This window comes from Homalodisca vitripennis, chromosome 3 (assembly GCF_021130785.1).
Source record: "Homalodisca vitripennis isolate AUS2020 chromosome 3, UT_GWSS_2.1, whole genome shotgun sequence".
Lineage (NCBI taxonomy): Eukaryota > Metazoa > Arthropoda > Insecta > Hemiptera > Cicadellidae > Homalodisca > Homalodisca vitripennis.
Window position 1 is genome coordinate 140,035,614 of NC_060209.1, and position 15,968 is coordinate 140,051,581.

The window sequence follows — 15,968 nt, forward strand, 5'->3', positions numbered from 1 at the left end:
CCTTTGACCCTTAACCTCACCGAAGGAAATGTTGGAATGCGATAAACTTTGAATGAATCCACTACTTAAACGCAAAGTCACAGTCCTATCAATGATTCGCATCTGATTACAACGAAATTTTATTTTATTTTAATTTTGAATAATTAATGAAACTTGAGAATTATGAATAACCATCAGAATTCATTCAAGTAAGTAGCATTCATTGATAAATAATACAACCAAAAAAACAATGCTGTAGCTATATTTTAGTTGATTTGTAATATGCATTATAATTATTTTAAAGTATTTAAAATACAGACAATACAACACAATACAATACAAGACAATACAGTGCTGTACTTATGCATTTATACTGGGTAAATTTATTAATGTTTCCTGCAATGTGTAAAAATAAACACTCAATTCTTTAAAAATCATTTTATTAACGCCAAGGGATAAGAATACATCAGTTTCATAATAGTACTGATCACTGTAAAACATAAACAAAATATATCTACTCTATCAAAAATCAGTCTGTAATACAGAAGTCTTCTTTTTTACATTTGTACAGTCTTCTTCTTAGTCTTCTCAGTATCTTTGGTGGTACTTGTTGAAGTATTGTTTGTTGTAGTGGACATTTTGGAAATGAGCTGAAAATATAACATAATTAAATACTTTTTTATTAAATAATAATTATTTTTAAACTTAGGTGCCTGTTTTCTTTACTTGGTTTAAATCTTATTTTTTTGGGAGGGGACGGAAGTTGCAATAAAAATTTACAACATTTGCTACAAATCTAATACAAATTTAATTGAATTCAGAAGTTTAGTATCATAAAACTTAATTTTTTGCTAAATAGTCAAAAATTGTTACACATTGACACATTGTACTTCTGTAATTTGTAGTATTTAGAGACTTATTTATATTGGTAGTTTTATTCATAAATTCCAATTATCCTTGTAATCACAAATTGCAATCATTAATTATATTCACTATCATTGAATCAGAATTACTATTATATTGAGATGATATATCTACTGTAGCTAGTAGAATGTATTAATGCTTTATTGTTGAATATGTATAATAGTATATATGTACTAGCTATGATATAAAAATTATGGAATGTTGTCAGCAATTTATAAACGTACAACAATATTGCATAATGCACATTTTCTTTTCATATGTGGTTTTGTATAACAAGTAATTTATAAGTGATTTGTGAGAGAAAGAATAACTCTATTATCATTTTTCATAATGATAGTACTCGTAAATTTAATTAAAACTTGTCTCATTAAATGTAGTAACATAAAAAATTTTTATTAATTTTTATGAAAATATAACTTACGTAAAAGTGTATCTAAATAAATTACCATAAAGTTTAATATAACATTTCCATACGTCAAAAGTTAGGATTTATTACATTTTGCCACAAAAGTTTAAAACAAATATAGCCTAATATGCTAAAGTGTTATTACTTACAACTGAAAACCTTAAGAATTTTATCAGTGCATTCATGTTGCTTGCAAACCTTATATATGATTATTAAATATATGTCAAATAAATAAACTTGCTTTTTGGAGATAATTTTAAGAATTGATTATTATGGATAAAATAAATTGATATGTCAAGATCATTTAAACACGTACAATTAAGTAACAAGGGAATGTTTTGGAAATGAGCCGTAATAAATAGTTGAAGCTAATCATTACTACATTTCGAAAATTTCAAAATGTGCTGAGTATCGGTTTTATGTTACCTGGTGAGGAGACGGCTACAGGGTTGGCGGCGTACACTGTTGGAGGGGTTGCAGTGGCCTCCTCAGCAGCATTCTGCTGTAGAGCTGCTAGAATCTCGGCAGGTATCGGGGGTGGGGTGGGTAGATGGTCTCCCTTAGCCACGAACCCATTCTCATCAGCAGTGTAGGCTACGGTATACACTACCCCATCAGGGCCCGTGTAAGTGTAGATTCCCTGTACGGCTTCCCCGGGCCCATCCGGAACTTCGTTCTTCAGCACCCCCGATTCTTGTGCCTTGATTCCGTTTCCAGTTTCGTAACTGTGGCAATACGATAAAAATAAACGTCAATACTTTAAATTTACACTTTTGTGTTCTTTTAACATTAAAAATTAAACTACATTATCAAAATCACATTAAGAGTTTAGCGAAAGATATCTGCTTATATCGTGTACATTTACTAGAAAGAGACGACTAAGAAATAAGATTAATTTTTAACACTAAAATCTTTTGTGTTATTTCATCATTTAGCCAGTCTGTAACTTTTGACACACAAATAAAAGCCACTTTTATTCCAAACGTTAGAATCTAAAATATTGTGTATCTGAGAAAGAATCTTAAAACTTTCTATAGCCCCAACACAGTGGGCCTATTCTGTTTTACTAGATTACATTTGATTCTGTTCTATTCTATGATAAATATATTGCACATTTATTGGAACGTAAAGCTTAGTATAATGATTAAACATGTAACATATCTTTACTGTGTATTTAATACCCATTTAATAACTGTAATCTAATACACGATTATAAACTTTAGGTTGACTCTTAATAAGATTTAATTTAAGTGTGAAATTGGCTAAACTTCCTTATGAATTACTTTAGTGGCTGAAACGATCGACAAGCACAATATTGTGGTAGAATATATTTTTTCATATTCTTCATATTTTAATGTCATAAATTTCGAAGTATTATAGACAAAGGATGTATTTCTTGAAAAATCGCAATATGCATGTTTAATGCATGTTTAAAATAAGGATCACAATACAGTTTTTCACATTATATTCTTACTAGTTTTTTTTTTTAAATTTATTTTAAATAATAACCTTTATTAATACATGTCAAATCAGTTATTTCCTGAATAATAATAAATTTGTGGTACTTGTGCAAAGGCTCCTTTAAGATCCAAGACGGATGTGTTCTGCTCTAGTCCTTTATTACTGACCTGAAGGAGTAGGATCCGTCTCCCACGTTAGGCTGGTTGTGGTAGGACACTATAGGGATGAACTTGGGCGGTGGAGGCGCATTGGGCAGGGGAGCGGAGATATCCCCCGGGTACCCACCAGCTGCTGCTGCGCCTTGGGGTGCCAGATAGACGTGGTCCAACTTATCAGCCCAAGAGGCCGAGATCATCAATAAAATAAGGTACTAAAACATAATCAATGTCTTACACCTTGTAATAATATAGTTAACTTTATACAGGGTGATTCGGTTAGTGTTACCGGCACTTTCTTTCTGAGCTGATTGTAATATAAAAAAATAAAGAAAAAAGTTCATATAAACATGGGTCCGGAACTTATAAAAACATAATTTACCTTCTGTAAAGCTAACGTGACAAAGATATGTAGGTACATGATGTAACCATTTGAATAGTCCTAAAAAGTAATAGTATTATTGTTTTTTAGTTGAGCATTAATCTATTAAAATCGTATTTACAATTGTATGCTAATCAATTATTTGTGTACCTTATATCATTACATTACGGTGTTTATTTACTAAATACGTATTTCTTGCTTGGTAGAATGTTTGTTGTAAAATTAAATTCCAGAAACTAATACTTCGCTGTTACTAGCCGTGTGGCACATAATTTTATTCAGAATTAAATTTTCTGCAAGTTTCTTTGTAAAAATGTGGGTCTTCAATGCCTATTTAACAAAATAATTGTCCGTTAAACCTTAAAAAAGTGTTTTCAAAATTATTTTATTTCTGTTTTTTGTAGTATAACAAAAAAAACTAAATGAGATACAACTATGAGATGAACTTTATTCAATTTCTCATCTAAAAATCCGATAGAAAAAGTTGCATTCGCCTATAAATATCTCTTCATAAACACGCGGCAAACCATTATTTGACCTCCTGCACACAATTTTTGGTGAAATCTTCAATTGGCCATAACCCAGTAAGGAAGCATTTCCGGACCCATGTTTATATGAACTTTTTTCTTTATTTTTTATAGTACAATCAGCTCAGAAAGTGCCGGTAACACTAACCGAATCACCCTGTATAGCGAAGATAAAGTGAAGCAAATCTCAGCTCCTCATATTTATAGATTGTACTGCTTGCCATCTGCACACCTGGAACTCAAACCAGAGGTTAAAATTTGACCTTACACTTAGCTAGAGTAGTAGTAAGGTTGCGGTTCTCTATATGGGAGTTAGAAAAAGTTAAGTGCAATCAATTAAAATTCCATTGATGTACAACCACCCTTGAAAAAGAAATAATAAAGTATATGTTATCCCGAAGATAATGCGTCTTTGGATGAGCCTCTCATGCCTGGTAACAAGACAGAATGCACTGCATGTATGATGTTCCATTCTAATATCACTAACTGTTAGTGATAAGATGATGTACATCACAATCCACAAATCAAACTCTATAATACCAACGCAAGAGCGTGTTGAAATAAAATCTTATTACCAATTTCTTACATTCACTTTTCACTCTATTATTTTATTCCATTTTATTTTTACCATACGAATAAAATGTGTGTGTTAGTTAACACATGCCACATGTTAAAATCTTATATTATTGTAGCCTACTCAGCTTCTGTACAATATAATAACTGCAATGTTTTTATATTTTCTGAAGTAAAATTTATTATCTTTTATTTATTTAAATGGTGTAAAAGTGTTATATTTGTATATATTATCTATAAATACTTTGGAGTCCAACTCTGTATTTTATTTACAAGACAGCTGAAAAGTAACAGTGTTTACATAATTTTTATCAAGAAACGTACAAATCCAACGCGTCTACTGGAACTAAACCCGAAGGGTATAAACCTTAAACGACATTTCACTGATCACTCGTACAAGAGCCATGATTTACATTTAAACGTCCCTGGCTTCAAGCAGTGTTTCATGAGACCCCTGTACAATGATGTCGAGACAGGGGGAAAACAGCAATCAAGAATGTAAAAGCGGTAATAAAATAGTTTTAAAAATTCTACTATAAAAATTATAGTTGATTGTACAAATATCACACAACTCTGTAATGAATACAGTATAATTGTATTCCACATCTGCATTTATTTAGAAACGTGGTTCTTGGAAAGCCCATGAGTATTAAATTTACGAAATCCACAAAATTACATTGACATCATTCACCGAAGATTTCCGTGGACAGCACAGAACTAATTGACAGAAACCATTACCCAACATCTAATTACAAAAGCATTCGTACCCACACGGCGTTTCTAGATTTAGAATTGCATTGCTGTCTAAATACATATACCTCCTGTTAGTAGTAGTATGATGTTTTTAGAAATACTTATAACTTTTTTATTCGATAGCACGAATCAGATAAAAAAATTAGTAATTTAGTATTCTCTTATAATTACGTTACTTTTAAAATAACATCATCTAAGCAAAACCCTACTATATATCGTGTTTTAATAAGTGTATCATAAACCAAAATCATAAGAAAAATACCTACTAAAAATAAAACTTGGTATGGCACTACCAAAGCTATTATTGTTGCAAACCCATACTATACTACTGAATTGAGGAGGAATTTCCTACAACTAAATAAACACTTGGCTCTATGGCAACTAGAGGGGATTCAGATTATATGTTTTGTTTATTTTATTTTTAAGATACAATTACATATTAATTTCCACTATCACAGGCTTTGTATACTATCTATGAATACATTTTTTAAATACTGCAACAACATTTGCTGGTTAGAAAAATTATTAATTTGACTATACTCTGGTGTTTGTGGTATACATAACATATACCATTAATAGTATAAAAAATAAACTAAGTAAGTTACCTTTAATAGTTATGTAATAAAATCCAAGTCCTTACGTTGAGGAAGCTTTAATCCTGCAAAATATTTTACATGGAGATCATCGGATCATTGGTTAATACTAAGAAGATCGGAATCACCTTTTCTAGTCCTTCCAAAGTGCATTTATAATGGTGAACTTAACTATAAATTCAACTAACTTATACTCCTTGGCATCCATACTCCCACTTATCCCATAGCCAAATTCAACTTCTACTCCTAGGCATATTCTTCCTATTCCCACTTACCATTCTCAATTATAATCGGAGACTTACGTGTATTTACACCATTGTAAAACAACTTTACCCTCACCTTGACAACGCCCTGAGCACCTCAATTTTGGAACTCAGCTATAACCAACATTTTGTCAATAGCTGAAACTATTAAAATACAAACTTAACTAACAATAGACTAAGAATCAGGAGGCATCCATCATTGAGGTTAATAAGTGATTACACATTACTTATAATTTTAAACTCAATACGTTAAATAGAACCTTTCAGTTCTCCATAAATTAAAGGGATTCAATATAAGCGATGCTACATAATTAACAACAGTATCTCAATATCCGACCAACAGTATCTCAATATCCGTACATCAGTAGTTTAGTAGCGGAATTTATAATAAACAGGATTCATAATCCGTTTTAGCAGTATATGAAATACATAGAATATTGTACGTCACCAGTCTAAACATGGGATTGGGAATGCAACCCTACAGGGTTGTATATAGGTATATATCTGCAACTAATAGTAATACTAGGATAAGACCGGTTTCGTCAATGAACCTAATTCAAAACCTTATAAGGCATCAATAAGCTATTTTAGTGTATTAAGAATGTATTATCTACATACATAACACATTTTTCAGGAATATATAAAGAAATACCCAGATATGCATGTAGAAATTTCAGTAATAGGATAAATCCCATAAGGTTATTCTTATGTATTTTACATCTTGTAATGACATGTTTTTAATCTTATTTGAAAGGAAACCGGATTTTCCCCATGGTTCAGGTGAAACTCAAACCGAATTGTTTAAAATAAAATGTATTTCTTAGTTGATTAATTTCTTTCAATTTACCTTTGTGTCATAATTACGTAACCTGTGATGTATTCATGTGCCTTATTTTATTACTTTAAAGTGAATTTATGTTTTGTTTATTACTATGAAAAATTTATTTTTTATTTTATTCATAAAATGCGTAGAATGGTTATGTGAAATACCAGCAGTTTTCCCTTAAAACATTTAAGAAATTATCTTTAAAAATTTTAAGACCTTATTAAACTTTTTATTGGCTGAGCTTTACTGAAGCCTATTACTCGTGGGGCTTTTCATTTTATTTTATATTCTAACAATCTGTCTGTCCGTCTGTCTGGACGATATCTCGAGAATGGAATTACCCATAGACTTGAAATTTTAGATGAAGTATAATTTATGTGTTATCGACACAGAGTAAAATGAGTTATAGATCTGAAATTTTGCTTACAGTCTGTAACGCGACACGTGGTGTGGCGTACTCTTGCCTTGTGATTATTGTAATTATTGTAGTCATGTGTCAGAAACAATTCTTATAATGTTTACTGAATGTATCCGCATGAATCATGAGAAATTTTTAACAATTTTTGTGGCTGTAGGATTGAATAATTTTGATATAAACAGCTGTAAATAAACACCAATAGTATTGTTTGTAATATACAACGTATATTTTAAACAAAAATTAATAAACTAGGTCTTACTCTAAACTTCGTCTTAAGTTTTGTAAAAATAATTGGGCGTCGTTTGTTTTGAATAATTATGCTTTATCATAATAAAATATAATTTTTGTCCCAAATATTGTAGTTTAAATAGTAGCTACAGGTTTCTTCAGTACTTGTAACATTCAGTAACTATAGCACATGTGTTTAACATAAAACATATTTTCTTGTTTTAGATAAAAAAACTATGGTATGTATGTTTATAGTTATTAATAACTATTTCTGAGCAAATCATTACTTATCTTAAAAATTATATTAAAATATAAAAGCTTTGATTTAAGTGAAGAAAAATATTTGTAAGATAGGATTGTAAATGGCTTTGATTTATTTAGTCCTAGAAACATTTGTAGTATATAACTTTTCTTGGGAATTTGTTCTGTAATATTTCAATCTAACTGCCCGACAATAGTGTTGATGGAATAAGAATCCCGTGAGACACTCATGGGTAAGTTTACATAGATGTTAATAAAAAAGGCCTCTTTGTTCATACAGGCCCTATTTAATTTGGTTTAGCTTATATAACAAAGTATATAGGAATAAAAAACTGCTAAGAAGAATGGAGATATTCACAGGTTAGAGCTGCTCAGCAATTTTCACCAAACTCCTGCCATCCAATTGGTTGTATTAATTACATTAGTACCTTGAACTGCAATAATTTATTATTTTGGTAAACTAATGTTTATGGAGATGTTGTTTCTAGCAGTTTGGTCGACATGCTATGAACTATATATTAAAATCCTTATAATATTTGATTTTGAGAACTTTTAGTTTTTACGGAACTAGGAATTTTGCAATTAAGAAAACAAAATATAGTTTTTTAGCTTATCACATTTAGTATCGTTATTCAATACTTTTTTCTGCTTCCAATCAAATCTTAGTGGCGGCACAGTAATAAAATGCTACCTAATGCCAATTTGATTTATTTATTTACATATGCTAGGTTGATTGAGTACATAAACGATGATAAAAATAAAAATACTATAAACATTCAAAGCAGAAAATAATCCTGTAGTGGTGTTAAAGGACATAAACTACTCGTATTTCTCTCAAAACATAATCTTGTTAGAGAGACACATGTTTGCAGTTAGTAAAATTATTGTTTGTTCATTTATTTAAGTTTCTACACTGACTATACAATAATATACCAAAAGTAGTCATTGATTAAGGCTGAATATCAGTTATTGTTTAGTTAATTGTAGTTTGTTTGATTTCAAAATGTCATATAAATAATCAGATCATTTATTTTGATTAGTTTGGAATACAGATCACTTAGTTATCTTGAAACAAAATTGATGTATAGATCAAATCTGTAAAAGACATTTTCCAAAATTTCCAAAATTACCATTTAAAATGCTATTAATGAATTGCTGTAACAATGATACATTTTGATCTATAAGTCAAAATACCAAGATAATATAAAAATAAGTAAACACAAGTTATAACACGGTTTAGATAGCACGAAGAGCGTGACATTGATCTTGTGTACTCACCCACATGCCGAATTCGAGATCCAAACTATTTGGAGAAGAAGGCCGAAGGTGGGGCTTATAAATGCGCTGTTGCCCCCGCCATCGCCACCACCTGAGGACGTGACGGGTTTGACTTAGAAGTGATCGGATTACACGGATAGCGGCCGGACCTTTGTTTCGACACAGTGACGATACGTCAACCCTGCTATTAGAGCATATGCATTTACATAATGTAATGGATGCAATAAACTGCACAGGATAATAGCTTAATCATATATCATTGGCGGCCACTGATCAATAACTACTTACTCTAGAAAGTCTGGTGTGGATGAAAAGCCTGCTGTATTAATGGAGATTTTAATGCGAACATTATTTCTTAATGCTTTGCCTATATACAGTAATTTATATATGCGTATAATGCCTCATTATTTATATCCCCATAATTGATACGTAGATAAAAAAAATTCTGTCTGAGCATTAGCGAAACCTATCACTCTGAGAACTATAGACTAGACGTGGTGCTTGACGCTTGATTTCTATGTAAGGAACATCTAGTTCGATAATGTTACAAGTTTCTACATAGAATTGGGCTGTGGGAACAATTTTACGTCGGTACTATGGGTAACCATAATGGAAACGAAAAACCAAACTATTCACAAATTTTGAAATAAATGAATTGTAATCATAAGACGTTTCAACTCAGACGTGGTGTTTGTCGGATTTGACACTCCGTTGTGTCAGTTTATTTGTAAGTAAACGAGATTGAGTTCCACACGTGGGATGGCGCACTTCGGTACTACACGTGTGGGACATACAAATCAGCATCCAACCTTGTACGCCTAGTGGCAGTTTGGATACTTACCATATTCAGGATGGACCGTACACGATGGGGGCCACAAATTATAATAAAATACTACTACAGTCACATAATATATTACACGAAGTACGCGAAGCTGTAAAAAAACAACCCACCTGAGTGAGTCACTTTTTTGTGTTTTATACCTTTTTCAGGTTATGAAAAATTTCAAATTTATACCTCAGCCACTGAGCCAAGTTAAATCACATAAGTATGAAAAATATCAGTGTTGTCAATACTCAGTTCTAAGGTAGCTACGTAAAATCAAAAAACAACTGTTCAGAAATCGATGAAACTATGAGGTGAGCCAAAATATCCAAAAACCATGTACTAACCATTTGCTTAAAGGGCCCAGAAGTTTACCACATATCGCTGAAGCTTCAGATCTGTTATTTAAGAAATCTCATAGCGTAAGGAAAAATTACAGAGTAGATATACTAATTTGTAATTATTGTGTGGAAACAAGATAATACATGGTGACCCTATTACTGAGGATTATCTCTAAAAGGACAAAATTTTAATTATGCACAATAAAAACGTTTATATTCAACAGACACAATTAAGCAATTAAGGTTTTTAAGGTATCTTCAATTTCGAAACTCATAGCTATAAGGTTTAGAGAGGCTGAAGATGTGATTATCCAAAACCCATAAATATATCAGAAACCTCAATCTATGAAGTTAAGTTCAATCCAACGAAGCAACCTTTTTAACAGGTGTACTACGCACTCTTGAGATAAGTGATCCACATCTCGGAACTTTATCAGAGTTTACAAAGAAAGTTCTTACAATTCCTGCATTGTAATTTTTTAAACAGAAATCCAAACTGTTAAACACTTTATCCATAATACAGTTAGGATAATTTCTCAAAAGAATAAGTTGAAATTAACTATGGCAAATCTTTGCAAGACCTTAACATCTACAGTACCTGAAGATAGATTCCTCGAATCCGAAAAGTACATTGTACCAATAAAAATTACAAAAGTGTTCAAAGGTGTATTCTCATTAGTTACATTAAACACTTTTTGTGGCTACACTTCCAATAGCATCTTCGTAATTTAAATGTAATCCTAAGAAATATTTAAATCTCTCCAAATATGTTACACTAAACATATAATTATCAGTTGGATATCCATCCTTGGACCCCCAGGAGGCTTCCCTTCTGGTTGGTTTATATGTGCCAGTAGAGCCTATACTAGGTACAGGAAAAAATACATTTAACTTAAATCTTGGTAACCCAGTGGATGTCCAGGACCGGCACCACATCAACTGAAAATTGTGAGATATTGTGGTAAAGAGGATTGGTTGAAAGGTCTGCGAAGGATGAATGTTACAACGGGTGGGGATTCCTTAGTTTTAGAAGCCTTAAAAAGCCTAACAATGAGTGTTGTATCCCTTGCCCTTTTTGACGAGAAGAGTCGGAAGCAGGGCAGGTCTCCCATTATTCATTATTCCCCTACCTTACCTGTCCAGAATATTCAATCACTACGGAAGCATTGCAAAGGCCCTTTAAGAGTAATTGTAATGAGGAGTTTCATCATCATCTTTTCCTAAGGGAAAGGAACGTGTAACCCCGGAATTACTATTGGGCTCTCCAACAGAAATCTCAAAACATAGATAGGCCTGTATCATATTTCAGTGTGAAATCTAAGTTAATATTAAAACTTTATTGTCAAATTTTGCGTGGTGAAACAAAAAATCCATTCATCCTAATTTTTTAATTACGATATGATTAGTTGAAAATAGCATCCTTACTACGTAAGTTTATATATAATCAAATCACATAACAAAAGGTATTTCTCGGAAAACCACAGTTTAAAATTATAATGCATATGTTGAGTAGAGTAAGTTATTAAATATTAAGAATATAGATTTTTTCCGTACAGTTGATATTAAATCAATCTTGTTTCCTCCCTCATACTGTAAATTATAGTTGATAAAATTAGTATATACTTGTAACAGAATTAGTGATAGTATGTTTTGGCCCAGACAGAATTGATGTGGAGAGAAACTAAGCTATATTTAATATATCAGGAAGTTCTTGATATTCTCTTGAATAAGATAAATGGTATGAAGTTACTCTTATTATAATGTGTGTTATATTTAAGGACCCTTTTAAAACCATTAGAATCCATCCAAGGTACACTTTTAAATAATTACATATCCAAACATCCTTGTTTGGCAGTTGAGTCTCAGAAGGAAGCGCTACAAATAATAGTCATTCAAGGGACTATTCTAAAGAGAACAGAACAGCTGCATCGTGGCCTTGTTTTACCGTGGAAAAGTCTGACATTTAACGAAACAATTACAGGTTTTGCCACCGCTCCAGTGTAGTTTTTATCGTCCGCATTGTAAAATATCGGAGGAAGGTTGCACTTACACGTTCAAATTTTTATTATCGGTCTTACTTTAATGATTTTAGTACATGTTTTCATAAAACTACTCTATTTAATACACAAATTAAAATAACAGCAATATATTTTTTGCCTTCTAAACAACGTAATTTAAACTCAATAGTTTTAACTGTTTATATAGGAGTGTAATAAGTTTAATTTTGAAAGTACTCGACTAAATTTAAAGGTAATTCAGTTTAAAAGTGGTGGTTTTCCGCAATATATACTATACAAATTAACAATGTAGGAGCATCTCCTGTTGCCTAATTGAGATTTCAGAATATTCCAGGCAACCAGACAATCATACAAAACAGTTTTACATCTATACATCACATGAAAGAGACAATAGGCCAGTTTGTTGGAGTGCAAGCTTCAATGACTAACTCGCAACATCGTAGATCCCATTCTTGCCTACATTTAAATGAAATTTCGTGCAGAATTCAAAGTCAGCAGATTAAGTCTTTCTCGAGATATCTTGCAGATAGTTTGGTACATTTCGTACTACGTAACACGCAAAAAGATATGATTTTAATTTGTATTATGTTTTAAAATTTATTTATTATCTTATCTATTTTCTTTATTCCATCATAAAACCAATGTACAATGTTTGCTAACGCTTAGCCGAGTTCCCTTGGTGTGAATTTTACCACCACCTTGAATGGTGATCAAGTGTATAGGTTCAAAGAACCCTGAAGGTTATGTTGTAGCCAACAAGACAAGCAAGTAGTGGTTTATATCTCAGCTGAGGACGCAGACCAGGACTGTTTCACAACAGCCTACACGACCACGCGGTTGGGCTGCCAAGCCCGCCCAAACTACTTGTCAGGGAGGATGTCCCACGGTTCGATGGTCGCTTCATCACTCTCCAACTACGAGTTAATAATCATAATTGCTGCCTTTCACTTCACGGTGTGGAGTGATTGATTTTTATAAATTCAATAATCAAATATGGTACTTTCATATAAATGATGCAAATGACACAAGTGTACTTTTTGTTATATTCAGACCGGTTTAGCTACAATTCCATATAAAGTCAGATTGGTTGTATACAATAAATAGGCATAATGATTGGGTTAAAAAAGGAACTTAAAAATGGCCTCTGCACGAATGGATTGTTCTATGTATTGTTCTCTGCAAAAGCTAGTAAGTACTATAATACGTTAGTACGCGTAATTTGTCCTTGCAGCGATAGTCCTTGCAGTAATAGTTGGTCTTCATTTCCATTTTGCAGAAATACAGTAAATATTATATGGAGTGACAAGTTATGAACACATGCTATATACAATTTAGACTGCCTGTACTTTAAAAGCGGCTATGTAGGTGTTTCTTGGCCCCAACTTACATCTTATTCTTATGATTATTTGTCTGCAATATGAGGACTATTTGCAAAATGTTGTCTTCTGATGCGGTTCCTCTGTGTTCGTGTTCTTTAGTGGAGATGAGCATACATTATGGTATTTTTGCATGGGGATGCCATTTGATATAATTAACGTATTTTTTATATATATTGCATGTTGTCTGATTGAGAGTACGTTCTTAATTGATCGGATAATTATTTTTATTTCTTATACTTTTATTGTTATTTGATACTTGTTTTTCAATTAGAGTATTATTTGCGATGTTTAATGTGTGTTGTTGTGATCAGCAATTGAGCACGGTCTAGTACGAACTTTTACAGCTGTTCCTTTCTGGTCGCTCATGTTTTGTTATTGTCCTTATTTTATCCCGTGCAGTAGCCTTTTTTCTCGACTCCATGACTTCTTGAGATGAAAAAAACGTAAAACAGAATAGCAGCAAAAGGTTATCATTAAGTTAATGTGTACTCTATTAATGTTATGACTAATTTTCAAGCAAATGTTTGTTATGTTTATTTAGCACATTTCAACTGCTGATTTCCAAACAATCTTGTTTTAAAAACTCCTATTATGGCAACGGTTAATACCGTTACTTAATAATAAAACTGTTACTTAATGCTCCTTAACAATGTGTGATATGCATTGCCAAAATATATGTGTTTAACCAATTGTTAGAAGGATGGCATAATCATGAACAGATTTTTTTGTTTTTCATCACAATTTCAATAATATTTATTGGTTTCGTTTAAACTTCTGTATTTATATAAAAATATACCTATATAATCAAAAGGGCTATTAGTTTCATTATATTTACATTTATATTTTTAATGAATTTAATGTCACGATAAAATTACTGCTTGTTGTATGTGTGCTTTAATGTGTAATTGTTTTGCAAAAACAGTTTTAAATAAATATTTTCGCTGTAAGCGATAGCTTATTATTAGGTTTAAGCCGGAAATTAACCGTGCATTAAAATTTAGTGTAGGCTATAACTAGTTAGTTTATAACTTTCAACATTGAAATTTTAAATTATGTATGTGGCTAAATCATATATTTTCACTATTCCTATTGATTTGTCGCAACATATATTTTGTTTCATAGCAAGTGGCCTTCCAAAATGCTAAATTCATAGAATATTGCATTGATTATGTTCGTATGCACAAAATTAATTTCGTAAAACTTTAGTTCTAAACACAACGAACGCCTTTCTTCACCGAACAATTATTTTATAGGCTCATTACATAATTTCTGATTTTTCCTTAAGTAAACATATATTTATCAAATATTATATAGTTCCCTTGAACTAGTAGCTTAATTCGATCGCCTGTTATCAAGGACACATTTGAAGGAAATGGCCCAGATCCTGGCATTATTTCACGTTGTAATGGTCATAACATTACTAAAATTGCAGGCTAGGCCTTCCGAAATTATATTATGACAATTCTAAAAGAGCAATAACAATATTTACAGAAACCAACATCTCATTCTATAGAACATTTACACGAATTCAGTGTATATCAATCCCATGCTATAAATGTAGGCCACAGGACAGGTACAGCAGAATACCTTTAATCTCCTTGATAACCGACTTCTTTTCTTTGGGAAATTTGATTTTCGCTTATATATATCTTGATATATCCTTTCATAAAACTCAACGACTCCTCGTCAACCACGCCCCTAGAAACAGATCAAGTAAAATTACTCCATTCACAAAACTCACAATGTAAAACTATTTTGTAATGCCCTAAATATCTAGTAGCATCAGTAAGCTAAGCATGTACAACATATATCGTTGAGAAGTAACAGATTACTCACGACACGTATTAATAACACAGCGTGCTGTGTATAATAGGTTTCAATATTTCATGATAATATCATATTGGATTTGATTATGCTGAACAGTGCCGATGTCATTGTCCGCTAAACAGGTTCCGTGGCGAGGACTTGCACGGGACTAGTCAGGCCTACAACAATGGGGACCTTGACCGCCCCACGGGGACAGGATTGGACAGTGAAAGTCACATCTCAGCAGGCTCCCCACCCGTCCCAGCAAACGACCTTTTCGTGCAACTCCGCTTCCTCTACTCGTATATCGTTGTGACCAGCAATTGCAATGCAATACTACCCTGCATTCAGATTACCACTGCTGTGACCGTGTACTAAAACCTGAGTGTGACAGCTCCCAAATGTAAAAGTATGATTGTTTTGGAAAGGGTTCTCAAGGACAAACAGTGTAGTAGTTTAGCCAAACTTATATATGCTGGAATATCGATCATAAATTAAAATAATCTGAATTGTCACAATATTAAAACCAGTGGTGATTAAGTGTACAAACAGCTTAGTAACACCTATACTCTAT

The 15,968-nt window shown here is 32.1% G+C and overlaps 1 protein-coding gene across 1 annotated transcript; it reads right to left on the bottom strand.

Annotated features, from left to right (window-relative positions):
• Nucleotides 1-402: 402 nt before the first annotated feature.
• LOC124358742 (endocuticle structural glycoprotein SgAbd-4-like) lies at nt 403-9,047 on the bottom strand. The gene is made up of 4 exons (XM_046811040.1): nt 9,028-9,047; nt 2,938-3,140; nt 1,736-2,034; nt 403-629 (listed from the first exon to the last, which is right to left on the bottom strand). Exons 1-4 carry the CDS (start codon nt 9,031-9,033, stop codon nt 568-570), a joined length of 570 nt encoding a protein of 189 aa, XP_046666996.1. The 5' UTR covers nt 9,034-9,047; the 3' UTR covers nt 403-567.
• Nucleotides 9,048-15,968: the final 6,921 nt, after the last annotated feature.

Excerpts from the sequence above, each read along its gene's own strand:
- LOC124358742 (XM_046811040.1), bottom strand. Across the intron at positions 2,035-2,937 it reads GACGGATCCTACTCCTTCAG|TTACGAAACTGGAAACGGAA; the intron begins GTCAGTAATAAA and ends GTATTGCCACAG. Across the intron at positions 630-1,735 it reads TGTAGCCGTCTCCTCACCAG|CTCATTTCCAAAATGTCCAC; the intron begins GTAACATAAAAC and ends TTATATTTTCAG.